At 61.9% G+C, this 12,952-nt stretch overlaps 1 protein-coding gene across 3 annotated transcripts in view; it reads right to left on the reverse strand.

The window, feature by feature from the left end:
- Window positions 1–12,442, reverse strand: part of PPP2R3B (protein phosphatase 2 regulatory subunit B''beta) — a 37,383-nt gene extending 24,941 nt beyond the window's left edge. Inside the window, exon 1 of one of the 3 annotated variants that reach the window (XM_074323890.2) lies at window positions 11,759–12,442. In XM_074323890.2, coding sequence (XP_074179991.2) covers window positions 11,759–12,088 — 330 coding nt within the window. In that variant the 5' untranslated portion in view covers window positions 12,089–12,442. Of the gene's footprint in view, window positions 1–3,699; window positions 4,504–11,758 lie in introns of those variants that run through there. The other 2 variants (XM_074323889.2, XM_074323891.2) reach the window with 2 other exon arrangements.
- Between the last annotated feature and the right edge of the window lie 510 nt (window positions 12,443–12,952).

The following is a 12,952-nucleotide window of genomic DNA, read 5'->3' on the forward strand; positions in this document are numbered from 1 at the left end:
GAGCCCGCCATGAGCAGAGCATGTGCTGAGGAAGGCGTGTCAGGCGGGGCGGGTGCCCTGGGGCCCGAGGGAAGGGCCGGGAGGCTGGTGGAGCTGTGGGTCCACCCGAGCACACTGAGAGTGTCAGGCAGTCAGCACGCGTGACTGCAGTTCTGCGTAACACGCCTCTCAGACCACACGACAGCATAGAAATGAACGGGGGATGAGATGGGCGTGGTGAGGGTTTGGGGCTGCTGGTATTTTTAGAAAATTAAGGGGCTGACATTTCTGGGAGAAGCAGCGAGCTAGGAGCAAGGTAAACTGCAGGCTCGGAGAGGAAAAGATAAACAGAAGGCCAGAAAGGACCCGGCAAAAAGCAACACAAGACAGTGGAAATAAACCAAAATGGGTCAAGAGGCGTAATAAATATCAATGGACTGAATGTTCTGGTTAAAAGACCAGCCCAGACTGGAAAGATAATATTTATTTATAGGAGACGCACCCAAGGACACACAGGACAGAAGAGACATAGCAGGGGATGGTGACAGCGGAAACGCCTCGCCCCTACACAGCCCCCACCGGTGCTGGGCGCCCAGGTCGCCACGGTGCCATGGCGCAAAGTGGGACGTGCTCCGTGGCAGTGGCCACGCTGGGCCAGGATGCTGGGGGCCGGCGTGTTATGGGCACTTTCCCCTGGGACGTTTCAGCTCACGGTGGCCGGTCAGCATGCAGCCCATCTGTGTGGTGACGAGGCCCACAGAGGAGGCAGAAGGCTGGGCGTTACTGGGAAGGGACCGTCAGCACGTCCTGCTGGGGGTCGGGCGTGGAAACTGGGGACCTGAGCGGACGGCTGCAGCGCAGAGAAAGTACAGCTGCTGGGACCTGAGAGGCAGCCTGCGCAGGGAGGCAGAGCCCCGGTCCCCGGCACCCACGCTGCTCAATGACAACAAAACAGGCCGGTGTGGACACGGGGGCTTTACAGGCTTAATCTCCAGGACGTAAATAGACCGCGGCCAGCACAGCTGCAGGACACATTCCTTCCCTGCGCACGGGGCACAGTTGGGAGCTGGCCACCTCCCGGCCGCGCCGGGCTCAGCAGATGGCACAGGAAGCCGACTCGTCGCCTGAGCGCCACGCGATGGCACTGGACATCAGCGACGACAGCAAGAGGACCAGGAATGTGCGCGTGGCAGGCGGGGCTCAGCCGCTTACGAAGGGAAGACACGAGGCGCTTGGTGTCGGGAGCGCGGCCCCCGGGGCTCACGCACGGCCGCCCCGCGAGGCGTGTCACCAGGGCAATGATGAAGACACCTGCCTCGCACACGGCCAGGTCCTCTGCGGCGGGCGCGGCCACACCAACGTCCCGGAAACCCAGCTGTGCCCTGGGCCTGCGGCACAATGCGGCTGCACCCCAGCTCCACCAGCAACAAAGCCGTCGTGTGAACCCACGCCGTGTCTTCATGGCGAGTCCGGGCCCAGGGCGCAGACGAGCTCCGCGTGGAATCAGTCCAGGGGGTGCCCCCAGGTGCAGCCGGAGGGAGTGGCGTGGGAGGGGCACCTGTGTCCGCAGCCTCCTGGAGGGACATCCTGGGGTCCCGGGGCTCGCACCAGGGGGTGTTCAGGGCCCCCCTTGCATGGCATGGAGACCCGGCTGGGCCTGGGACCTCGCTCGATGTCCCGACGGCCAGAAGCAGGAGGGTGGGCGGTCCCCACACGGAGGAGAGGTCAGCTCCATGTCCACGGCAGTCACGGGGGATGGCCCCTGAGCTCCCCACAGGAGGCTGCACCCGAGCAAGGTGACAGAGTGGAGCCGGGAAGTGGAGGCTGTGTCCCGTGTGCACAGCGAGTCCTCGCTCCCGGGGGCGGGGCGGTCAGTGTCCTGCGCGGGTGGGGGCAGCAGCGCCGCCAACTGGGCCAGACGAGGTCTGAGGGACACTGCAGAGCTGGGCACGACAGTCTCGGGGCTCAGCGTGTGCAGGCGCCAGGGTCCCCAGGCAGGACGGGTGGGCAGCAAACACGGCAGTGGGGCAGCTCCCGGAGCCAGGGCAGCACAGACACACCTGGCTACAGGCACCTGTCACACCTGAAGGACTGTCCCCACCATCTCCCGCTTCGCCCACTGTCCCCACTCTGCCCCACTCTGCCACCCGCATTTGCGACCCACCCAAGGCCACGTGCCGAGTCCACACTCAGACCTCCTGGGGGTAAAGGAAAGAGGCCAGGCGAGTTTCCTCCCGCCCTAACTCCCCCATGGAAAGGCTCTCTCTGATTCACCCCTGCACCGCAGGGCACAGTCTACAGCACACACTGTTGTCTCTCCTGAGAAACATTGTTGAAACACATTTTTCTGTAACGAGAAATGACTTCCTGTGAAAGGAATTCACAAAATTTGTTTCCCAAACAGTGAACTTTGTGTAAGACACACAGGCTTCCGAAAGCAATCCAGACTTTCACGAATCAGTTCTGGGGTTGCCGGGAACCCCTGGACATGAAGTGACAGGAGTGAGGTGGACGGGACACCCTAGCGGCCGTTTGCAGGGAATTAACCACCCAGCGTCCACCTTCCTGTCGTCTAACCCAGAATCGTCCTGCTGCTGATTCCACTTTCCAGGTCTCCAAATTAAGGTGGGTTTAAACAGACTTTCCTTAAAAACAAGCACTAAACGGGCAGCTGCAACCCCCTTGCAGACAACATGTGGGAGACGGGAAGCCAGAAGACAGAAAGAACTCAGAAGTCGTGCAAAAACTGAAATGTCATCCTAGAAAACATTCTGCTTCAAATACGGGTGCAAAGCAGGTCTCTTGCCCCCAAACAGGACGGTCTGTATTGATGGATCTTTTTTTAGGCCACGAGATTACATTGATTCCTTGCAGAGAAAACTGGCAAGCGTCACATGTGGCAAAGTCTGTAAAGCGAGATAGGAGGCACTTGGGAGGCAGCGTGAGGCCTGCTCCAGGCCCCGCACCCTGCACGGGACCCACCCAAGGGGAAGGGCAGGGGAGGGGGACATTCCGTGGCCACGGAGACCTCCACTTGCAAAGCACTGCAGAGTGGGCATGGGAAGTCCCTACTTTCAAATTACACGGTCTGCTCAAACGAAGTCTACACGCAGACACGAGGGGCAGTTTTGCTGAGCGCGTCTGAGAATCAAGAGGAAGCTGAAAAGCCAGCTAGTCACTAACACCGCCGAACGGTGAGCTCCAGCGCGCACGGCGTGTATCTCAGCAAAGCCCTTTGGGAAGCACACCCGCTCCTCGCATGCCACCCATTCATGCCGGTCCAGTCAGGCGCCAGTGCCACACACAGTGGGGCCGGCTGGGGCATCAGCACACAGAATGCACCCCGGCCCAGGCACGCCAGGGAGTGCCACAGACATCTCTGCATGGCCGGCCGGTGCGCTCACCGGGAAGGCCCAGTGTTTCCGCAGGCCCAGCTCCCCTGCCGCGTCCCGGCTCTGCAGACCCCGGGCCCACCCCACTGCTGTGCTGTGCACTGGGGGCAGCAGTCGCTGACACTCCAGGAAAGGAGACTGAAGGGAGTGCTCCTCTGAAGAACTTTCCGGAGCAAACTCCCCAGGCCGCAGGGCACACCTGGCTCCCCACAGGGACAAACACGCACCCCCAGTGTGCGCCCCCCCCCCCAGCTCCCACCTCACAGGGACCCGGCAGGGCCAGGAGGGAGCCCCCACCACAGACACACAGCCGCCGCCCGCCCAGCACCTGCTGGAAAGCCTTCAGCCTCTTCTTGAACCTGGAGGGCAGCACGAAGTCGCAGCCGCGGGCCAGCGCGGCCAGCTCCTGCCTTAGGTCCGGGTCCTGGCGCAGGGACAGCTCCCGGAGCCGCATGTCGGCTCGCATGGGCCGTGGGCCCCCGGGCACGGCGCTTGCTCACGGGGTGGGCCTGTGGGGCCTCGGGCTGGGGCGGCAGCTGTGCCCGGACGGTCAGCGTGCAGGGCTGAGCCGGCTCAGCGAGCTCCGTGCCGGGCAGGCCAGGCGCTCTGGGGGCCGGCCCTGGGCCACTCACATTCCACAGGCTGAGGAGGACACATGGCCGAGGGTGGGGGAAGGCAGCAGGAGCTGAGCAGAGCTGAGCGGCAGCCGGTGGGGCGGGCAGGCGGGCGGGAGCCCCGTGGCCACAACTCCCAGAACTGCTCTCTAATGCGGGCAGCGCAGACGCAGCTCGGAAAGCTCAGACCCGGGCAGAGCGAGGAAGCAGGAGAGATGACCTGGGGACACTGCCGCCGGCCGTTCTCTGGAGGGAGGGGACAAAGGCAGGCTCCAGAGAAGTGAAGTGTGTCCAGCACAAAACGGAACCTGTCACAGAGCTGGCTGTCCTGGGCCCAGGGCCCGGATGAGTCCACAGCAGCTGCTCCCTCCCCAAAAACACAGCCCAAAGGGGGGTCTGCGGCCCCACCCCTCTCCTGCCACTTTCAGAGTTGGGAAAATATATTGAAACTGCCAAAGGCACACGGACGTTTTCCTTTCAAAAATCGGGGAGGGACTTAGTCAGGACTTTATAGCATGCGAGCCACTCGATCCAGCGAGCGGCTTTAGAGAACGTGGAATGTGACCTGGTGAGTGTGAAGCTGCCCAGAGGGGGCGGAGGGAAGCAGGTGGACCAGGCCTGCAATGCGGATGAGCTCACCCCCAGCCGCCCCCACCCTCCCCACCAGGAAGGAAAGAGGGCTGTGGGGGCTGCAGCGCTCGGCCCACGTTGGGCACTGCTGGCCCAAAGCCCCCAGAGGTCCGGCCTCAAGAGTCTGAGCCCGTTTCCGGAAGACTCTCTCAGAAGTAAGCGGCAAGTTAGCACACACGCAGCTGCAGAGCAGAACCTTGGGCTCAGCCTGCACCCACTGAAGTGGCACAAAAATCCTGGAGGATACGAGACGGGGGAGACTGCCCACGCCCACCCAGAAAGCAGCCTCCGGGGCTGGGCATGCGCTGTGCGTGGGGCTCTGCTCTGCAGCCAAGGACAGCGGGGCTGCCCTGAGTTGGGGCAGAAACACGAGTATTAAGTGGGGATTACGTTCGGGGCGACGGGCCAGCTCACAGGACACTGTCCCAGGCCGTCCTGCCTCCCAAGGGGAAAGGCGGCCCTGGGGGGTCTGATTCTGTGAGGAAGCTGCCTGGTGGCCCTCTGGGCAGTGCCTCACTGGGCCCCTGACGGCACGAGCCTCAAGACTCCATCTGGGGTCCCACACCCTGGAGCTCTAGGGGGTCTGCTCACCCCACTGCCCCCAGGAAGCCTCTTCCCATCTGAACCATCGGTGCCGTCACTCGTCTGAGTAACACGCCCTAAGGGGACGGGCCTCTCCTGTCCTCCCCCTGTCACCCCCCACCCCCAGGTTTATCACTGAGTGCCCACCACATGTCAGGCATAGCAGCCACATGCACAGAAAAGGCCGAGTGTCATGCCGAGTGCAGCCCAACGCACAGTGCGTACGCAGTGCTTGCTTAAGAAAGCAAACTGGGAAACACAGGAGTCCTGAGAACACGCAGGGAAAGACCCTGAGCGGCCCCAACGGGACTGAGGGCCTGCACTCCACACGCAGCCTGTCCTGAACCAGGCCTCACAAGGAGCCAGACGGGTCTTTCCCTCCCAGTGTAGAGCTGCGTCCCCACCCATCCCCTAAGTCACAGGACCTCAGGGACCACTCATCAGCCCCCTGAAATCCCAGGACCCCAGGGGCCACTCGTCAGCCCCCCAAAACCACAGTACCCCAGGGGCCACTCGTCAGCCCCCGAAATCCCAGGACCCCAGGGGCCACTCGTCAGCCCCTGAAATCCCAGGACCCCAGAGGCCACTCATCAGCCCCCGAAATCCCAGGACCCCAGGGGCCACTCGTCAGCCCCCGAAATCCCAGGACCCCAGGGGCCACTCGTCAGCCCCCCCTAAATCACAGGACCCCAGGTCTCAACCACACTCTCCCCTGTCTCCCGACAGGTAGATACTACCTGTCTTTCCCTGCCCTGGGAACACAGACATCCACGAAATGACTGACCCCTGGTCACGCATCCAAAGCCCAGACTGCACCCACCTTTGCCTCTGTCTCCCTTTCTAGCACTTTCCCCAGCAGCTTCAGGCTGCGGAAAGCGCGGGTTTCCCACCACACACCCCACAGCCCACCGCCCGCTGCCCCTCCCGCCAGCCGCCTCCCTTACCCCCCAGGATGGCGCCTACACGGCTACTAACCCAGTCCGTGTCCCTCACTGGCGCTCGCTCTTGGCTCTTGGCTCTTGGCTTGTGCTCCCTGGGTTTGGACACACGAACCCTGACGTGACATCACCCACCGTAACAGTTATGTACAGAGCGTGTTCAGGGCCCTAAACATCCCCTGTGGCCCCCCCCGCACCCCCCCAGCAACCACCGTTCATGTCCGGCTCCCCACTTGGGCCTTTCCCAGCACCTGGCCTAGTTGGGCTCATAGAGGACGCAGCCTCCTCAGACGGCGTTTCTCTCTCTTCCTTCAACCTCCCCACCATCTAAGCACCCCTACGGCTCCCAAACTCGCATGGGGCCGCCGCGTCCTGTGTTCTCTCTGCCAGGTCCCCTGTGGGCCCTAACCCACCTTCCTTTCCTCCCACGTCTGACTGTCCTCTGGGATTCCGAGGTCTGACCCCCTTGGAGCTGTCCAGACAGACGGGCCAGGGGCAGGCTGTGAAGTGACCAGAGCACGGGGCAGGGGAGCCAAACCCCACGCGCCCGTCCGTGCAGCTGTGTGCTGCCAGCAGGTGAGACCACACTCCCCCACTGCAACGCACTTTCTCTAGGGTTAGTGTTTGTTTCCAAGTCACATGCACCCACACGTGTACCCACTGCAGTGCTCAGGGGTGTCTACAGGTGAAACAAAGCTCAAGACGGACCTAAAACCGACCGAGCTGTTCCATTAAACTCTGGCCAGAAACCAGAAATTTGGATGCAAACAGAAAGAAGCCTGCCATTCATGTGTCCCCTCTTGACGGACTTTGGGGAAAGGTTACCAGTTCTGCAAACTCGCAAAGGTAATTTAAGAGCGGGAAGCAGAGGGAAGGCAGGGAGGCACCCTGACTCCCCGCTTTCTGAGTGAGTTTTAAAAATGTTTTCCCACGAGCCACTGGAAACCCTCAGGACAACGCAGGAGGCACGTACATTACCGCTGACAAAGGGGGACACTGAGGCACACACGTGAAGTCCCCTAGTCACACGGCCACTAGGGGACGGAGCGGGCCTGGGGCAGGCAGGTGGCGAGCCTGGACCCAGACTCCCCAGGTGGAGAACGCCGTAGCCCCTGCGGCAGCCACTCTCAAAGCTACACACGTGGAAGCCTCCAGAAAGCAGGCGTCACTAGTCCCCAAATCAGCTCAGACACCCGTGTAAAGAGGGTGGTATTTAGTCACATGCCGGGGTGGGGGTGGGGGCGAGGCCCCCAGAACAGGCCCTGGCTCTGCCCACATCCCCCTGCCCAGCTCAGGGAAAGCTCAGCGTTCCAGGCCCCACACTGCACGAGTGGACGGACACGTCACAGCCGCACGGAGAGCGCGCGGTTCTGAGGCAGCACACGTGGTTCTGCGGAGGAGTGCGTGGTTCCCAGCAGCCCGACTACCACCGCGCTTTCTGGGACCCACGAGTGTTTCGCGTGTGTTAAGTTCCCGAGGGTCTCCTTCAGCACCGACGGGCACAGTGATGGGCGTGCCGAGAACGTGGTGTGAGGGCAGGAACTTAGGGACACTTGATCACACTGCTCTATGTCTGCGATTGGACTTCCAGGAAAGTATTTCCATAAGTGAAGGGGTAGCTCCCACTTGCAAACAAAACGGGGGAAATGACTAAAGTTACCACCCTACCTAATTTTTATAAAGCTTTTCAAGAAAGAAGAGTCACCGAGCTGGCACACGCCCCTAGGAAAGCAGAGAAAGGGGAAATTCCCAACTCAGTTTCTGAGACCAGTGCGGGCCTGACACCCAAGCAGAAGGCGTTACAGTAGAGAGCCCCGACGGACGCCCCGACCACGACACACGGATGTCACACACGTCAGTACACAGAGATGTCACACACGTATCACACATACACAGATGTCACACATATGCCAGCACACAGACAGGCACGGATGTCACACACACCAGCACACGGGCATATGGATGTCACACACATGTGAGCACGGAGACACACAGACGTCACACACACGGATGTCACACACGTACCTCTCACATGTCAGCACGCAGGACCCAGCCACAGCTAAAAGAGGTTATTAGCTATCATAACGGGGTTGATCCCAGTAAAACAGTTGGGGTGACACCCAACACTAATTGACAAAACACCGTGTTATTAACCACATGATCACAAAGCATTGGACAAGACTCAATACTTATTCTCGTGAAACATTCCCAACAAACTAGGAACATAAGGAAAGAAAAACTTCGCCAACCTCGTAAAGGGCACCTGTGAAACACCCTGTAACTACGATGGCTGTTGACGAGACCGGAAGCGTGCCCCCTGCGAGACGACAAAGTGACGATGTCGCTTCGTGTGCCCGGCAGGTCCCCGCCCAGCGATCGGGGCGGAAAAACAAATGGCAGCCATGCAGACCGGGGGGTGGGGTCGGGGGGGAAGAAGGGACCGCCTTATCACAGCCGTGCACCGCCAGCGGACAGGCGGGGCGGATGGCCGAGGCCAGCCGCTCACAGCAGCAGGGTCACGGCGCCATGTCCAGCGTTCCTGTGACGAGCAACGGAGACGTCAGCGAGCAGAGGGAGACGACGCCACGGCACCAGCAGCACCAGAGTGAAACGGCCAGGAGCCCGTGTGCCTGAGGCACCGTGCGATCTGCACGCCCACCAGGAGACACGCAGAGGACAACCGAGGACCTCAGTGAGTGACAGACACGCACGCTCCCGGCCAGGGGACTCGGCACTGCTGACAAGGCCATTCTCCCCACGGACGCACAGACCGAGACAGTCGTCACAAAACCTCAGCAGACTTCTCCTGCACACACCGACAAGAAGACCCTAAGAAGTCTGTGGGACGCAAAGGACCCGAAAAGCGACTGCAGCCTTGAACGAAACAGGGGCCTCGTTTCCAGCTCACGGGCAAGTGGCAGAGCCCAGACGGTGACACGCCGGGGTAAGCACCGACGTCTGCTTGGCGGCTCAGAGAGCGTCCAGAAACCAAGGCACACATCTGTGGCAACTGGTTTTCAACGAGGGTGCCAACACAGCCAACGGGAAAAGAACACTCATTTCAAAAAATGCCTATTTAGGTGACGGCTTACACGTTTTGGGGCACAAGGAAAACCACCAGGAGGCTGTTTGTAACTTTTCTGCCTCACAAGCTTGCAGTAAGAACGGGGTCAGAGACCAGGGGACGTGGTAGACCCTGCACGTGATGGAGGAGCCACACACACACGTAAGGACGTCCAGCAACGCGATAAAACGAACAAGACGATGGGGGTGCAGGGCAGCATGACTCGCAGGGACGAGAGGGCAAAGCCACAGGGAGACGCCACTGCACGCCTCCTTCCACCCAGGGAAGGGGACGCCGAGGGGGCGAGCATGCGAGGGCAGGAACTGGAACCCTCACGGGGGCCATGGGCATGTGACGTGGCACGGCCACCTTGGAAGACGCTGACGGTGTCTTACAAAGTTAAGTGCACATTTGCCGCAAAACCCAGCAATTCCACTTTCGTTATCTCTCTCAGAGAAATGGAAACACATGTCCACACACAGGCTTACAAGCGAATGTCGTCAGCAGGCTTATTCATGATAAGTCAAAACTGGAAACAGGCCCAGGACCCATCAACAGAGACGGAGACACGTGGTGCCTCCCCACACATGATGGAATCGGAAGGAATGAAAACTGCACCGAAAACCCTGGGCTTTCCGGTCTGTAACCTGCCCATAATGCAGCTGTTGGCTGCTGTTAAATCGGCTGTTGCTACAAACATCTCTGGCACGGTGCAGAGTTGCTAATAACACTGGCTGTGCCAGGCAACGCCTGGGTGGCTGCAGATGGGAGTCAGGTTGTGAGCTGAACGCTATGGGAAAACATGAACCATACGCGTGCTTTCCCGACAGCCAGCACGTCCCTGCGGGGGCTGTTTCTTTCCCGCTGCACAGGGCACTGAAGTGCGTGGCCCCAACAGGTAACAGTCGTTGTGCCGCCTCTCAAAGCTGGAGAGGTGACTGACGTCTCAGGGCTGGCACATTCCGCGGAGGAAGCCGGGGGAACGTCCCACTAGGGTGTCCGCCCAGGGCCTTGGCTGTGGAAGCACCAGAGTTCTTGGGGACCCGGCCTGAATGAGGGCCCCCGTCAGTGAACGTCCCCCCTGAAAGTGCAGGACCGGCAGGCGCCCCCGAGCCCCCTCCGCATGGAGCCCCCTGCTCCCCGCCTTTGTCTCCCACCCCAGGTGGGCATGCTGGCCGGCCAAGGGGCGCCCTGCAGGAGGTGGGGGTGACCAGGGCTGACTGGGAAAGGCCTGCCAAGGGGAGTTCTGCGCTTCACTTGGATGCGGGTCACAGGGGATGCACTTTGTACAAACGGAAGGCCAGGTGCCAACCAGCACAAAGACCACGACTGGCTGTGTGCACTGTGCAGGTCTGAAGGGAACGTGCTGTTGGCTCTTGCGGTCTGCCTGTTTTGTTTCCACGCGCATCCTTGCACAGAGCTGACCTGCCATGAATAATACCTCCAGGCCTCAGGGGGCTCACGCGGTTGCGGGTCAGGAGATACAACAATTCACCTTCAAGTGGAGCTGGGCTTTGTCACGGAAAAACATTTAAAGACCAAGTGGGTGGCCCCGAAATGAGACATGAGCGATGCCAGTGGTGTGAATGCCACCTGCAGGAGGGAAAACTGTCACTGCTGCAGGGAGCTTTCTGAGCCCCGGCCCTGCCTCAGGCCAGGTTTCCTGAAGTGTGAGGTTGTGCACGCAGGTCAGGTGACAGGGCAGAGGCCCAGGGCTCAGGGATGGGTCCCAGACCAGCGTCTGCGGACCCACAAGCCGCCCCCTGGGCTTCTCCGGAGGGTGTAAGCCAAGCTGCCCCCAGGTCCACTCCCATTCCTCTCGGAGACTTACTTTCTGGAAGATGTTGCAGAGCCATTAGAAAGTGTCAGACAACCCCCAGCAACTTAGGGCCAAAGGGCTTCTGCTTGGACTGAGCTCCACCCCTGGAGGCCGGCCCACCTTGGCTGGGAAACTGTTAGACTCCGTGATATTACAAAGCATCATTTCGTGATATGTTAGTACCTAGACGCACACTGGCTCCCACGGAAACATTTCAAATGTTACAAGCAAGTTGCAGTCACGTATTCTAAGTGTACAATATGCACCAACCGTACCGTTTGCCCATGACACCCGGAGGCGACGTTTTATTACTGCAAAAGGACCCTGCGTTACAGGGCAGAAAGCACCTGTCTCTTAATACACCGCCGTTCCGCTCTCACGATCGGAGACAAATTAGGGCTAAAACCCCTCCATTCAGGACTTAAGCCAAGTAGCAGGAACTGCCCGGAAGCGGCCGAGTAAAACCCACCCTGAAAACGCGAAACCAACTCCAGACTCACAGACCACGCGCGATTCCGTCGAGGACACAGTTTTTCAGTATGTCGGGCTTTCTGGGGGGGACAATAAAAGACACAGGAGAAAGCAGAGACCGAGACTAAACGGGAGCGCGTGTGCGCGCCCACATGCCCGCCGCCGCCGCCGTCGCCGCGCCACCCGCGCCCGCTGTGCGACCCGAGCCACGCGCGCCCGCTGTGCGACCCGAGCCCCGCGCGCAGGCGGCGGCACAGGGAGTGACTTACTCCTCGCGTCCCTGCGGATCTGCGGGTCCCTCGCGCGTGCGGGCCAGTCCTGGAAGCAGAGGCCGCCCCCAGGGGCAGCGCGGGGGCCGCGGGGGCCGGGCCGGGGCCCAGGCTGCCGAGGCCGCCGGGCTCGCAGGCGGGCGCCGGGGCTGCGACAGGGCGCCCGGGCCGCCCCGCGTCTCCCGCGCCCACGTCGAAGCGCCCGGGCGCCCGGATGCGGCGCAGGCAGTCGTGCAGCGTGGCCTGCGTGCCGGGCTCGCTCAGCCAGCGCAGGAACAGCTCGTCCACCTTCATCTTCAGGACGGGCTGCAGCGCTTTGCCGGGCGGCATCTCCGCGGCTCGGGCCCGCCGCCGAGGCGCCCCCTCCGCCCGCACCGCTGTCTCCGGCCGCGGCGGCGTCCGGCCTCCGTGCACCCGGGCGGCGAGGGCACAGCAGCCGGCGGGGCGGCGAGGTCCGGGGAGGAGGCGGGGCCCGGGGTCCGGGGAGCAGGCGGCGGGGCCCGGGTCCGGGGACGACGCGGCGCCCTCGCTTCAGGGGCTGCGCGGACTCGCAGGGCCCGGCGGCAGCGAACGACGCCGAAAGCCGCTCAAAGCAGCTTCAAAAGGGGCGCGCCGGCCGCGCTCGCAGAGAAAGTCGCCGACGTCGCGTGTCACCGAGGCGCGTGACGTCATCAGGCCGCGCACGGCGCCCTACGCCGCACGCACGCACGTCTCCCGCCCGCAGCGGTGGCGCGCAGCCGGTCCTTGGTGGGGCCGGAGGGTGTTTAGGGACCGGGGCGAAGGCGGGGACGGCGGAATGGCAGCCGCCCCACGCGAGTTTTCCTACTTTTAGGCTATTTAGGGGCGCGGCCCACGCCGCAGAGGCGACCGTAGGGGCCTAGGAGGTGCGAGCATGCGCGCTGCGTGCTCGCCGGGGTGGGCGGGGCGTACGTCTGTCGGTCGAGCATGCGCAGTGTGTGCCCACCGAGGGCGCGCTGGGGGCGGGCCGGTGTGTGAGGAGGTGGAGCATGCGCAGTACTTCCCCACCGAGCACGAGCGCGAGCGCGCGTGCCCGCAGCGGGGGCCGGGAGCGAGCGCGAGAGCAGGGGCTGCCGTTTTTAGATAAAAGGGGCGAGTGCAGCCTGCAGGGACCCGGTGCACGCTCATTTTGTTTGTCAACCAATAACGATGGATTGGAGGCGCACAACCGCTTTA

This window comes from Rhinolophus sinicus, chromosome 18, assembly GCF_057876585.1.
Source record: "Rhinolophus sinicus isolate RSI-liver-muscle chromosome 18, RSI-T2T, whole genome shotgun sequence".
NCBI classification, from domain to species: Eukaryota; Metazoa; Chordata; class Mammalia; order Chiroptera; family Rhinolophidae; genus Rhinolophus; species Rhinolophus sinicus.